Genomic DNA, 15,649 nt, shown 5'->3' with positions numbered 1-15,649 from the left:
TCCATCATAGATTAACTAACACTGATGCCATATGTATCTCCAGCTTCCATCCCTACACAGCATCAGTAGGACAAGTGGCAGGGGTCTGCATTTTCATATCTGAGATAATTTCTTTTAGGTTCTGGACATAAATGCCTAAATTTTGTATTCCAAAAAATAATGAAATATGAATTATTAAGGTATTTTGTATTTGTTTCTCTATTGCAATATCTGATTATGAATGTGTTTGTGATACTGCTGGCCTACTCTGTTGAATGTCTGTGTATATGCTTTGAAAGCACAACACAAATTACTTTGCGAGTATCTTATGTAACCCATTATTTACAATAGGAGATACTTTTTTGTGAACTTTAGCTCAAATGTTGTGAAAATTGTGTTTGCAGTATTTATTTAATTTTTTTAACCTGAAAAGAATACTTATATCTTGACCCTATTTTATGATACCTGTCTTGACCCCATCGTTTTGATATATATTTCGACTCCTAAGTTGGGGGATTGGTCACCTTGCGGCGGGTAAAGGTCATGCCCTCCCTCCCAAGCTCTACCTGTGTTGGGGGGCATCATGTTTCAACAGCTCAGCCTGTCACCTGCATCTTAAAATAGTCCTGTCACTGGCCCCAATAAATTTCCTCCTATAGAAGCTGAAAGTTTTACAATATGTAATCCACCTTTCGAAAGGTTTAAATGATACCTTAATGTGTATTTTCCGCAATTTAAATTCTCATGTACGAAGCATGAATAGCTAATTTGACACTGAGAAATAGCCTTCTGTATTGGTCGTGTTTAGCCTGTATGCCCGGAAACCAGGGTGTAAAGACATCATGATGCCTAAACAAATACTAACAATAGAAACAAATTATAAATTTGCCTCGATTTGAATGTCGCTTTTATGTTCCAAGTGAACTGTAGGTTTGTGAGTTTGTATACTTGAGAGTAAGTTAGCAGTATGCATGTGTGCCCTCCACTTAAGTACTATGCTGTGTGCAACATGAAAACCCCTTATATTTACACTTGTGTAAGACGACAGCTCTCTTAATCCATGTTTTCTGATTTATGGAATAAATATCTTGATCTGTTTTTGTTTGTTTTCAGGCCCTAATACAAATATCCCTTACACAAACACAGCGGGAAGTTTTACCTCACAAACGGTAAGTTGCAGAATATACTGCTATCCCTGACTCATTCTGTATACAGAAAATCTGGCAATTCAGTACTAGGTATATTCTCTTCTAACTTGTGTGTATCAGGTATCTATGTCGCTTGTCCTACTGTCACCGGTCAGTTCGACCCGGGCCATGTCACGTCCTCATATCCTGTTGTATATGTATGCTAACGTAACCGACTGATATGTTAGTAACTCTGCATATTTATGCATATGCACACATTAACGTACGAAATGTGATGGATTGATATATTTGTACTTGAATATAAATATTAACATACGTAATATGGGATGTTGATATCCTTCTTTATATGTATGTTAACATAGCTAACGTGATATCCTGTATATTAATGCATACATATACATATATATATTATTGGCATACATAATATAATATGGTGATTTCTTTGTGTGTTTGTATGTTAACATAGCCATGGTGATTTGTTCGCATACATCTGTAAGTGCAGACAAACAGATATAGACAACGTGGCATGATAACCTCCTGTATAGTTCATTAATGGTGTATCGGTTCCTAGTGTCCAGTGACAATACATACATGTACAAGTTGAATATGTGATATCCTGCTGTATCGATGCCATGGCAAACATTGCGATACGCAGAGCCATAGTTATGTAAGATATTGATGTTTCAGGCCTACCAACTAGGAAAAAGGTTTTTAAAACAGCATTGTTTTTCATATATGACATTTTGGCACCTTCAAAAACTCATACAAAGTTGAATTTATTTATGAAATTGTCACCTTATCACTACTAGTATGTATCATCATACACATTATGATTTGACCCATGTATTAGGATACATATAATATCACACCCACTACCCTATGTTATGGCAAAATGTTGAGAGAGAAAAATAGGTATTGTCCTGTGTTTATGTTAAAACACTCGATGTGATATCTCGATACCCTCCTGTGTATATGGTTGCACAGATGATGTGATATCGTGATATCATCCTGTGTATGTGGTCACACAGATGATGTGATATCGCGATATCATCCTGTGTATATGGTCACACAGATGATGTGATATCTTGATATCTTCCTGTGTATATGGTCGCACACATGATGTGATATCGTGATATCCTCCTGTTGTCCTAGCCCCAGGAAGATCTGGGTTAGAATAGGTCTTCAGCAACCCATGCTTGCTGTAAGAGGCGACTGTGCAGGATCGGGTGGTCAGGCTTGCTGATTTGGTTGATGCATGTCACCATACACCAATTGCGTGGATCGATGGTCATGACATCAATCACTGGATTGTCTGGTCCAGACTTGATTATTTACAGACTGCTGTCATATAGCTGGAATATGGCTGAGTGCAGCATTAGACACCAAACAAAACAAACTAAGTCCCCCTATTTGCTGTACTGTGACCTGCTTGGTGTTTGTGTTTGAGATTAATGAGAGCAAATACAGGCCATCTTAAATGCAAGGTGACAGTTAAGCTTGTAATTTGATACATAGCTCTACTTTCATTATATCTCCCATGACAACATATTGACAAACTGTATATACACCGCACCAACATGAAGGATGTGTGTGTTTGGGGAAAGTTAAACTTAGTTTAGTCACAAATAAAACCAACATTGCCATGTTATTTCAATATGTACATCTGAATTATATGACATGTTTCTTTACAATAGTCATCTGTGAACATTTCTAAGCTTCCCTATGTGATGGCAATATGACAGCATATTTCGAATATGTGTGCTGTCATCATAATGTCTGATTAATGTGCCTACAAATATGGCTTTACATTTACAGTATCCATAGCCCTGCAACTGATTTAATGTCAAGCTTGGAAGGACAAAACAGGCAAAGACCCCTTCATAAATAAGTGCAGTACAGCACCAACATTTGTTCCCTGGTGGTGTCAGAATAGTCGGTTTGGGGCAGAAACATAATTGACTGGTACTGGGTCATAGTTTTGCATTGTATATATCACATCTTTAAAAATAGTGAGAGGATTGTCACTGTTTAAAAGATTGCTATTCCTTGTGAGTTGGAAGAGTTATCTGACTCTGTAGGCCACGCCACATCAGTGATGGGCCTATACAGGTGCATGATGATAATTAACACACAGGATGTTATTTCTGGTTGAGATATATTTTGTGCCTTGAAACTTTTGGAACATTGATTATCAGTATTCACTTGGGTATGTCTGAAACAAAGTATTTGTCATGGTTGCATGATTTTTTTATCTACACATTTCTATCAGCAATTATGTATTTGAATTTCGAATGAATCAGTAGCTGGCCTAGCTGATGACTGAAAGAGTCATTCTTCCTCTATCAAATGCCAGGTCAAATAACCATTATGTGAGATATTCACTCCTTTTGTAGTAATACATGCTAAATTGTTGTGTATTTATTGCTAGGCTCTCGTCATTAATAACGCCAGAGGAGGGAATTGATGCATATCTTGTAGTTCTCAGATAAACATTCAGCCCATGTTAGTCATGCTATAGCTCATTCTCCTAACCTTCTTGGACCTCCCCTAACTATGTGCGGTATAGGGGACCTTCAGATCTTCCTCCAAACAGGAAAGGCCTAAATGACAAGCACTATTCATCAACTCGGAAATGATTTTAGATTGAGCATTTGTCTGAAACAGCTAAGCAGTAATTTTTCCCACTATTGTCCAAGGTGCCATGTAGACAGCTTGTGGCACTATAAATCTACAATTGTCGCCATTTTGGATGTCCTCTTTTCCTTTTTTTCGGTATCATGTTACCCTGCAGCACACTTGTTTCCACCAGCCGTGAACTTACCTTTTGTTTATGGGGAGGCAGGCAGAATGAAATCGATGGACAATCCACGTACCTGTCACTGTTATAATCAATGAGAACACCTTGTAAGGCAGACAAGGCCTGAATTCAAACAAGAAGACAAAACCAGCCTTCATTCACATCACAATGATATGGCACACTCCCCATTGTTCTGTTTGTTTTCTATGCTGATTGGTTTTGCCATCATTTAGGTGTAACAAAAGAATTTGTAATTTGTGTGTCATAACTTCAAGGCTTTCTGCCCAGTTTGTTTTGATAATATTCTGTAACAATAAATGACAATTTCCAGTAGGATGCTGATTTGAAGTAAATTAATTTTGGCTCTGTCAAATTGGCCAATGACAGTTTAGCTTTTTTGTTCTAATTGTCACCAATAACCACTAGTGAACTTGTGGCCTTTGCAGTAGTTTACTTGATCAGTGCTCGTTTGTGTGAATATTTCCATTGATCAATATATATTGATAATACTTCAGCGTAATTGATATCTCATAGAAATTAATAAGGACAGAAGAACTAAATGCCAGGTTGATCCGACTTGCCTGGTTGTGTCTGTGTGGTGATAATCACCAACTCTACTGCAGTGTTGTCCTTATGTCTGTAGGGGGTGAGAGTATGGCACATAGTAATCACAGGTCAGGTAGTAAGGAGGAACACTTAGATTTGACCAGGTCTGTGTGTTAATTGTACAACTCAGGACGGTATATGCGTAGACAGGTGATTACATGTGCTGAACAGGGCTGTCCATGGATGGACTAATGTTATTTTGTTGTACCTGTAGTACAGGGTGTACATGTGATACAGTTTGTGACACACAACGGTAGTAGTGCAATCTGAATCCTGTTATTCCCAGACACGGTAGCATTTTAGACAGATATTGAGTAAGATTTCGCTTCAGAAAATATCGGATTGTTAATTTTGTCCATGTCTGAGACAATGTCATCGAATTCTGGTCCTCAGTGATGTATGGCTTATTGATTACAAGTGAAACAGACGCTGATTGGGAAAATTAGGCACTTGGATTTGCCGGCTGAGGTCAATTATTAGAGACACTTGACTTTTGCCACATATTTTTGGTATGAAAGTCCGCCATTACCTAGTTGTTGGTTTGGTAGTTGACAGGCAAGTGAATGTGATGAAGGAGTCAGCTGGAATTATGAATAGGATCAGGCAGGTAACAGATGGGGGACTATTTCTGGCCCATGGATTTCACAGTATTAAGCTGCCAGAGCTGGCACCAGATGCATTTTATTTTTATACACTCATTAGACAGAAATTATCACTTTCAACCTTTAATCACCACATCAATATTTCATTATTGTAGGCTCTTCCACAGAATTACTATTTGTCCGATGTATGTGTGTTGAAAGGAAATGTGAAATTTGTCCTAGAAATAACATCAAATATGTCAATATTTAGTTACTAATTTATCAGTGAACTGTTTTTTATCACGATCTTGTCCAGCAATATTTGAAATTAGGATTTGCTGTGTTGAATAATATTGTGTTCCCATCATGTATACAGACCTGATTAACCAGTAGCTATTCCATTGTCCACTGATCGACCATTGGGGAAGTCATATACTGTTTTGAATGCTCTATGTTGCTAATTATTACTTTTCACTTCAATAAATTCTGTACACAAAATAGAAATATCTCTTAAACTTTGACAAAAGAAATTATGTAAAATATTAATCATCTCTCATAGATTGATTTTCAGTTTGATGTCATATTGAGTGAATTCCTACTCCACCCGTAGCTCTATCTATAATGTTGATGCCAACTGTTGTTTAACATATACATACACATACACACACATACACACACATTAATATAAATGTTACTACCATTATTCAAGATATGTACACTGGTGAGTGCTGTACAATTGCTGTGTTGTGTTTGCAGGCCATAGATGGGTACTATTCTGGTTATGGCACAACAAGTACAGGCTTCTATCCCCAGTACCCCTACAACATCCCCACAACGTCAGTGTCCACTGCCTCCACAGTGCCTTCTACACAGACATATCAACTCATTGATGTCCCCAATACCACCACCACAGGTGGGTACACCCAGTACTGATGTCTGTGGACCTTCTTTGATTGCACCACTCAAAATCAGGCTTTTACATTCGTGTAATTGTTTTGCATGATTGAAAAAACGTATCTGATCATTTCCAGTTACATGTCTAATACTTCAATTGTCATTTTTGTACTAAGTGTATTGGACAGTGTTGGTGCAGCAAAGATGGTCCACCTGTTTCAGTCGTTGCTGTTTGATTGTGAGGACTCTGCTTGTAGTTTAGAAGCCTCTGCATGCATATATATCTTCACATGCACTCGTGACTTGCACCTCATGATTATAGTCACACAGCAATATTGGACAAAATTTACTTTTCAGAATTAGGCTTTTGCTGCAGTATCTAAGCATGAAAGCTGAGAGGAAATAAATGAGATATTTCATGTTTAATGATTGAGTAAACACGCTTTTTTTATATATGTTTGAACAGTAAGTTGCTTAAGATTCAGCCCCCATATGGTACATTATCGCATGTTGCATCACTGAATATGTAATGAGGTATTGCCTAGCCCTTATGTACATCATAAGCCAACCATGTCTGTTGTTCCTAGCCTCCTTCATTTCTTCAGGAAATATAGTTTTCTCATGAATATGTATTTCCATTATCAATGTGATGGTTTTCACACTGCAATCTGTATTTACATATATAGGCATCATCTGAGCAATTATGTCTCAGTTATTTTAGTTATTTTATCCAAATGATAGCTGATGTTATCGGGATGTCAGTAGGAATATTACTTTTCTTTATGTTGTGTTTTCATTTATTGCCTGTAGGATTTGCTTGGCATGAGGCAGTGATCATTTGTAGCCGCCCCCACCCTGTGTGCTAGTCTTGAATCCTGGCCTAGTTGTCATGTAGTAGTATGCTCTTGCTATGTTCTGTCTGTCCAGCTGCCAGAGTGCTGCTGTGTCTTTATAGTATGCAAACCACTCACTTGAGGTACTGCGTTCTCCTCCTTCATGTGTACTGGTGCAGTTTGTTTCTTTGTCCCACCCTGGAAGAGGTGATCAGCTCCTCCGACTATAACAGCATGATGCACTCCAATGGATGGCCAATTGTTTTGACATTTCATTGTATCCATGTCCTCTGTCTTACAATTCAATTGATAAATGCCTGTTTATGGGAATCTGTTAACAAAATGGCCCAATTCATGATGACTGAATGATGATGAACTGATTTGACATTTTGTAATGCCTACATTAAACAAGTACTTCAGACCAAACAAACTTGACTGTCATTTGACATTTGTTTTGTTATAATGTTTTCATTCTGAAGTTCATTTAGCTGATGCTCAGTGTAGATGATAGAAGATCTCAGAATCCTTTTTTTTCTTGAAGTATTCTATAATGCATTGCCATATCATACCTTTGCAGTGGCTTCTGATATTTATTATTTTTATCTAATAGTTTGATTGGAAGATGAGAAAGATTCCATTTTCAATCACTTAAAGTTTTAATTTTTTAGCAAATATATTTCACTTCAAAGTTTGCCTTCCTTTCTAAATGCCCCAAAATGTTTTTTCATAAATTCCTTGTATTTTTCTTTGTACATTTTATAGCTTAGGTAACAATTTGAATTTTATGTCTCTAAGTTCTGGTTTTTTTCAAGCCCTATTTCAAAGGTATACTGGTGAATATATTGTGATAACAATGCTGTTTGTTCTCTAGTCTCAACAAAGTGTGCCAATGGACTGTATCATCTGCATGGGCACCAAATAGACAGTTTACGCCAGTTGTCTAGTGAACACAGTGACCAACAACTCACACCTAGTGTGCATGAAGCAGGTGTGTCTCCCCACCACTTTCATTAGTCTCCAGTCCCACTTACTGGGCAAGCTAGTTCACTGTGTCTTACTGAACAGATATCGGCACTGTATTGGTAGATCTTCCCCTACCTAGTACTTCCATCATAGCCTATCTGGAACTTTAATTACGAAGGCAAAACTATTTAGGAGGTTGTATGGTTGTTTAATATGAAAAGAGATAGGATTGAATCAGCTGAAGTCCCGGACCTTTCCTTTTGTATATTCTGTCAGCCTGTTACATGGGAAGTTAGCTGTGTGAGATTTTGAATGGATTGTATAAATATTCATGTTCAGTCCAATCTCAGTGTGGCAGCTGTAACTGATGAAATTCTGCAGTCTCATGGTGATTTCAACAACATATTTTTTCAAGAAAACACATCTATGTGACATGCTTATACCTCCTTATCAGAACCAATCACAAGAGGATCATAAGGATTTGAAATTATGATCAAGGTGGATTTTGTGCCCAGTCAGGTGTGACAGATTTGTCCTTAGTTTTCCGTGGCTAGTTTTAATGCTGTCCATTTTGATGTGGAGTATGACAAGAAGATCTCGCCAGCAGATTAATACTGCCGACCATTACAATAGCACTCCCTATATTGGGACAATCGCTTGGTGGCCATTGTCCTTGCTAGCTGAGAAGGAACCACATCTGACCCTTCCCTCGTAAATTCTCTTTCACCCCTGCCACCAGTGAAGAGCCCGCTAGGTCTGTCACAGGGGGATGCGCTACAGGCTGATTTATTCCCAACAAGGCCTGTAATTTGTCCTGTTGCATATTGTCTACCTCAAATAAATGCTTTTATTTTGCCTGGGTTGTAAATGTAGGTTTTGAAAGGTCTTAAAATCTCTAAGTTGATGGATGAATCTCCGACACACATGGTTGGCTTCATGTCGATGATTTGTTTATTCTAAAATGTCATCTATAAAGAATCATAGCAAAGTGTTTCCTTTCCTGGAAAGCTTGTGGGTTTGTATTCTATCAAGGATTCCTTTCAGGTCATAACCTGCAAACATAACTAAATGGTGGTGTGAAGTTAGCCTTAAAGATCATGAAGTGCCTGAACATACCTACTGACTGATAAATCCTATTCAGGGCTCCACTGTTCAAGTGTCGGCTGTAGTTTTCAGAGAAGAAGAATTGTAATGATGTATGAATCATGGCCCTTTTAAATTCAGCTTCCAGTGCAAGAAAAGAAATAACAATTTACATGTAGTATTTGTTAGGATTTCATCAAAAGCACAAGACCCAGTGCAGCATGTTAATAAGTTCAGTGCACTTATGATTATATCATGGTTGAAGGTATTAGGAGCAGTCCTTTCATTTCTGGAAACATTAGAAATGATATCATTTAGATAGACTTTGAAAGTTGTTCGAACTCAAGACGTTCTCATACAAATATTAAAGTCTTATGTTTTGTCTTCAAACCTAACATACTTTTTAGATTAATTACTTGAATTTGGTAGGTTACAGAAACCTGTGATGTCTAGAACATGAAGTCATGTGATATATGTCTTTTTCAGCAGAGAGTCAATATAACATAACAAGTCCATCCCCACCTTTGAAACAAGAGAATGGTAGCACAGGTAAGACAATCACCTTTCTTCCTCATAGTGAAACAAGTAAATGATTGTGAAAAGTTACTCATTGTAAAGGGTGTGTTATAACAGACTAATCACCCCTTGTCTATACAGCATGGTTGTTTGTTATATTAATCTACCATGCTGCCATATTGTGTTTATTGACTTGTAATGCTTCCTGTTTCCAATGAACAGTTCTTTACTGATGTTCAAGGGCAATGGCCCTGTTTACTTATCCTTGAATGTTGCTGAAACATTGATTTTAATCCTTCCAAATTAAATTAACAATCAAGTAATTATTATTATTATTGTTGTTTTTTTAGACAAGATGAACTGTGATGTGATCCTTGTATTTGTACTGAATGTTGCTATGGTGTTGGTGTTGTTACAGGCAAGAGAGTACCGAGAAACCGTGGGCGGCGAACTCAGCCCTCTCCGGGGCCAGAGTCGGACTTAGAGAGAGTTTTTGTATGGGATTTAGACGAAACAATAATTATCTTTCACTCGCTGCTAACTGGGTCTTATGCACAGAGATATGGCAAGGTAAGTCCAACACTTTTGCTACCCATCTTAATCAGTTTGCAGCTCGTTCATGGCTTGTTGGCAGCAGTAGATAATCAGTTTGTACATTGATAATAATTATGCCAATCAATTCATTCAGGGAAATGGCTGGTTTGAGAGGTGGTGAATTTAAAGTTAGGAGTTTGCCATTTGTTTTTCCACCACTATTGTGTGTTGTTGTTAGAGGAAAGATGTATTACCTGGTGTTTACATAGGGGTTGCACTATATTCAGTAAACTAGCAGATCCTTTTGATGCAAGCTTGCCAGGGCTATTAGTATGCTCATTTGTGCAGATTTATTACAGGTCCTGTTATATCTGTTCTTCAAATTATCAGTCTGCCCCTATGTATTGGTGATCAGCAGTCATGAAATTAGATTTGAGGCTGTTAAAGGCTGTAAGAAAATGAAATAAACAGTGTAAATAACAGTAAGTGTCGGTTGGAGGTGTACTAATGTGCAGGTTGCCTGACTATGAAGCTGTATGTGGCACTCACCAGATTTCCCGCCCGCCAAACAACATTAGTACATGAGAATTCATCACTCTGCGTGAGGGGAAATAAAATTTATTACAGGCCAAATGAAGGCTATTCTAAATCTGCTGCTTTTCTCAATAGACTCCTGGCCCATATTGTTCTTGTGCTCCGTGGAAAGCCATTTAAGGACATAATTAGCAAAGTTAATGCTGGTCCCTAATAATACGGACAGGGACTAAATGGCCCATATGTAAATACTGGGAGTTTAATGGCTAGAGCATGTGTCCAGCTGCCTGAGAGAGGGTTAATGAGGCATGGCAGCTCTGCTAGACACCGGCAAGATTGGGCCCTGATGGAGATATGTGTTAGGGTGAGAATGGCAGGGGTAGGGGTGGCCAATTGATGTATGGGACTTGTGTCATTGAGGAAAGCAGGATGTAGTAGAGCTGTGTTCATGATGAAGAGTGGGTTTTAAACAGGGGGTGTAACCATAGGGTGAAGTGTGGTGTAAGAAGCTTAATGCTGAGTTCAGGTGAGAAGGAAGATTGGGTGAGCTTGGGAGCCTTCTCGGTAGAGGGAAAAGAGTGCTTTAGGTCAATGCTGAATTCTGGTGAAAAGAAGGATGGTGAGTAGGGAACTCAGTGCTGAAATCTGGTGAAAAGAAGGATGGGGTGAGTAGGGAGCCCAGTGCTGAATTCTGGTGAAAAGAAGGATGGGGTGAGTAGGGAGCTCAGTGCTGAATTCTGGTGAAAAGAAGGATGGGGTGAGTAGGGAGCCCAGTGCTGAATTCTGGTGAAAAGAAGGATGGGGTGAGTAGGGAGCTCAGTGCTGAATTCTGGTGAAAAGAAGGATGGGGTGAGTAGGGAGGTCAGTGCTTAATTCTGGTGAAAAGAAGGATGGGGTGAGTAGGGAGGTCAGTGCTGAATTCTGGTGAAAAGAAGGATGGGGTGAGTAGGGAGGTCAGTGCTGAATTCTGGTGAAAAGAAAAATGGGTTGAGTAGGGAGGTCAGTGCTGAATTCTGATGAAAAGAAAAATGGGGTAAGGTCCTGGATTCCTTTAGATATTGGGTAGACAGCGGTGTAGGGGCTTATGTTGAGTTCAGGAGAGACTGCTAGATAGTAACAGTCAATAGGCACAACAGATACAGAACTATCCTGAAGGTGCTTCATGTGCAGTTTCTCCAGTGTAGGCCTGTCCAGCTATTGTGAATGCCAGCTAGTTTGCCACTTGTGTTGTGATTAGAGGCAGCTGGCTACAAGAGGGGGTTTCCTGTAATCTCCACAACATTCCTACACAACCACTTACTGATGAATTCACATCAGCCTTCTGATTAGAAAAGAACAGGAATTGGAGCAACTTTTGACAGCTGCTTCTTGATATTTTACAAGTCTAGACAGACTATTACAATATTGTCTTTCATAATAATCTTGCTTGGGATTTGTTTTGTTACTGAACAGCACTAACTGGTGGATTAGAGGAATTGCTATGTGAAGGAATATGTGGAATGATGTTCCTATTGCATTCCTAACCCTCTGTCAAATGCTGCACAGGTCTTGTTGACAAAGATACCTATTTTAGACCAAGACGAGTAGGATTATTTAGACAACTCTCATCCCAGGAAACAACATTTTCTTTTTTTCTTGACATTTTACGCTGAAAGCCTAATTGTGAGTAGTTTGATCTTGGGAGAGTGTGAATTGAGGAGATGCAATGCTTGTGAAATATTTGTCCTTCCAGTTGGAGCAAAGCAATTGCATGAGAGTTTTGGTAAATAAATTCCAATCATTGTTAAAAATATTGGTTCAGACATGTGAACAAATATTTTGGTTATCCAAAACAATTTCAGAAACTAGTTCAATGAAATTGTAAACGTTCACTTGAAACTCTATCCAAACTGAATTTTCTTGTTTTATGAACTTTGCTGGTGTATACTAGTCTTAAAGAATTGGGGAGATTTATAAGAATGTTTGAAGACAAGTGAAGTGTAACCTAGCAGTGAAAACATCTTGACAGCTCTGCCTATCATCTCCGTCACCTTGTTAGTTGCGCCACACAGGTGATTAAAATTATTCGCCTCTTCACACTGCTAAGACTTGTTGCGCTGAGATCGACCTTCTGCCACAACAAGCAAGATAACATCTATGAGATACATGTGTGAAATATTTCTCATATCACCTGCTTGTAAGACGCTGTCAGGACATAAGCAGTGTTGTCATTGGCTCATCTGGTGTATGTCTGCTGCAATCTGCCCAACCCCCCATCACCAGCTTGTATAAGTGATGTTAACACATGCTGATATCACACCAGGCTTTCACCAATACAGATTACACAGCCATCTGGGGGGACAAGACCACTCCTTCCATGATAAGTTCACTCCTGCAGCATGTTGACATCAGCACTGGATCTTGGTCATCATCAGCTTCTGCTGAGTTTCAGCTCCTATTCACAGCATATTGTTGTATAGCATCTTGGTTTAGATAATGCTTATTGGGCACACTTGTCAAAAGTCAATATTTCTTTGTGCATTGTGATTCAGCACCATCCATTTAGATATTAGATGCTATAATGATGGAAACTGTTTTGAGGTATTATTTATGTTAGTCATTTATGATTTAAAGAACTAAAATGCTGATGTCTTAATGATTGACTAAAGTCCCAGTAGTTCCCAGGAAGAATCAGGGTGTTGTCTATAAATCACCAAGGTTGTAGTCACATAAAGTAGTGGAACAGGTCACCAGATGGGTGTAAACTTTAGATCCCCCACTTGGTTCTTATCAACTGCCCTGTACACTCCAATCTTGCTCCTTTTAAAAAATACACTTGGCGTTAGTAGTGCTGCAATAAAATGTGACCAATCAGCAGACATGTCAAGACAGGGAAAGAATTATGGGATGTGGTCACCTGGTGCCTGGCTGGAGACCATACACCAAGTATTGCTGGGTCATAAAGGGCTTGAGAGAAGGGATGTAAGAAACCACCAGGCTCCCAGCAGCTTGACTTGCCATCCTTGTGGGACAAATAGACTTATCACAGAGGACTCATGTGAAAAGGAAATTTTGTTTCAAATGATATGGACCTAATCTGACTCCATTTTTTCGGCATCTGTATGAAGCATTGTCTCCCAATCAATAAATTAAGTAATAATTTTACATTAGGAATAATTTATTTATCATTTGTAATATGAAAGTTGAAGTTGGTCAGTTTTCTGTGATTATTGCCTATCCCTGGTACTAGTCCTGCTATGCACCTGGGTGTAGCGGAGGGTTGAGGGTGGTTGACTCAGTGAAGAGTGCTAAGTGGACCACCTTGGCCTAGCAACCTCAAGTGCCCTATAGTTCCTGATAGATGGGTTTGGGCGGCCTCGGGTGAGCTTCTTATCAGTGGTATAAGCCACCTTCATTCCTACAACAACATGAAAGTGGCTACTATTTATGTGTCTGGGGGCCAATTCACAGATGTTCTCATACTGTAAAAATCCCCACATTGGGGGCATTATATGGGATAGCTTAGAAATTCCTACAGGAAAGAATTTGGGTGCTTTCAGGAACTGTTGCTAATTGACAACTGTGTTGTGAGGCAAAGATTTCCGTGCCCATTTGTCTATAAATGGTTGAAGAATAAACAAGAATGATGAACCATCTTGTTCTCATAAGCACATGTATTTTGATGCCTTCTAATATCTGCTACAAGTTGATCTTTTGTCACTGATTGAAACTATTCTTTTGTTCTTAATGTAAATACAGACCAACTCTGGCAAGTAGCTCACTCTTGATCATATTAATAATATTTGAACTATACAAGATACAACAAACATTATTTGAACATGAGTACTTTTAGTCATTGTAGCCTATTGCAGATGGAGCTAGTTTGTCCTAAAGGACGTACACAAGACCTCACACAGTTATTGGAATAAAGATGGAAGTTGCTGTGCGACCTTTCCTTCAAGCGATTACAAGAATTATTTATGCTGTTTCCCAATTATACAGCAAAGACTCACTTTAACTAAAAAATCATTATGAAAAGGCTTTTTCTTCAGCAGTGTTAGCCAAATACTTTTTCATTTAAGACAAACTGCAATTTTTTTGTTGTCCTTTGTAATAGATCTTCTCTAGCTTTGCAGGTGCAAGGCTCTCTGAATCATTTAATTGGGGGAGATAAAAATCTTTCATAAAGGTCCTAGCAGTTCTATTTTATACCCTCCTAGTTGTTTGATCTTCCATTAAAGCTCCAGAATCAGTGTTAAATCAGCCAGAAAACTTTTAAGTAGGCTAATTTGGAGATTTTCAACATCACAGCCCCTGGCAAACAGTTATCTTCCCCGATTGTTGTGTTTTGCTAATGGGGGATAAAGACAATATTAAGAGGCTGATGATTCCCTCCCTACACCTACTGGCAGTACTCACTTTCAGCCTTTCAACTTTCCTAACTCAAATACAACAGTTGTATTTAGAGACAAACTTTGAAAGCTGTCACCATAATAATATTCTTGGAAAGCAAAGTGATTTGTTGCTTGGTTGAAAACAATCATGTTTTATTTGTACATATGCAAACATCTAGTTTGTTGGTTTAGAGTGGCTCTGACGTCCCATATGTTGTTGATATTAAAGGAACTTTCCGTTTTTGTGTAAGAAACGTTGTTCCCAGAATGATTGGCAGCTAAACGTGGTTGATAATCTTCTGAAATTATGAACATTCTCAAACGAAATGATCACTGATGAATTTACGCAGATCTATATAAAAATGTGTGTGACTGTCTGTTAAAGAAGTTAATTTGAAAAATATAATCAATTAACACTATGTATAACTATGTATAACCATGTATGAGTACCCAGGAAAAATTACTTGTCAGCCTAGCAAAGAAGCTTCCTGATTGTAGCAGGATTAGTGCTGATTGGAAACAAGCACTGACAACAAGGCATGCTGCAGATGTTTGTTTCCTCTAATATGTTGATAATCAAGTGTGTTATCTGTGCTGGCAGTGAGAGTTGACAGCCATCCTGTCACCATAGGCCTGGCAGTATCGCCCAGGGAGATACCAGGACAAGCTCACAGATCTGCTTCCACGCTTTATGCTTATACTCTGCTGTGCCCAGCACACATATTCCCTCCTCCCCATCAGGCTCCCAACCCCCTGCTATTATCACGTGCTGCTAGGCCATCCAGCCCTTCATAAACCAGGACTGACA

The 15,649-nt window shown here is 38.7% G+C and overlaps 1 protein-coding gene across 8 annotated transcripts in view; it reads left to right on the top strand.

The window, feature by feature from the left end:
* LOC124146188 (eyes absent homolog 1-like) overlaps positions 1–15,649 on the top strand; it is a 152,852-nt gene that overhangs the window by 119,044 nt on the left and 18,159 nt on the right. For 5 of the 8 annotated variants that reach the window (XM_046516359.2, XM_046516360.2, XM_046516355.2 and 2 more), the window contains 5 exons: positions 1,093–1,148; positions 5,868–6,024; positions 7,710–7,826; positions 9,371–9,433; positions 9,819–9,970. In XM_046516359.2, the coding sequence (XP_046372315.1) occupies positions 1,093–1,148; positions 5,868–6,024; positions 7,710–7,826; positions 9,371–9,433; positions 9,819–9,970 (545 nt within the window). The remainder of the gene's footprint in view (positions 1–1,092; positions 1,149–5,867; positions 6,025–7,709; positions 7,827–9,370; positions 9,434–9,818; positions 9,971–15,649) is intronic. The other 3 variants (XM_046516357.2, XM_046516362.2, XM_046516361.2) reach the window with 3 other exon arrangements.

Source organism: Haliotis rufescens, unplaced genomic scaffold (assembly GCF_023055435.1).
Source record: "Haliotis rufescens isolate VD_foot unplaced genomic scaffold, xgHalRufe1.0.p SCAF_2, whole genome shotgun sequence".
NCBI lineage: Eukaryota > Metazoa > Mollusca > Gastropoda > Lepetellida > Haliotidae > Haliotis > Haliotis rufescens.
This window is presented reverse-complemented; position numbering and strand designations above follow the sequence as displayed.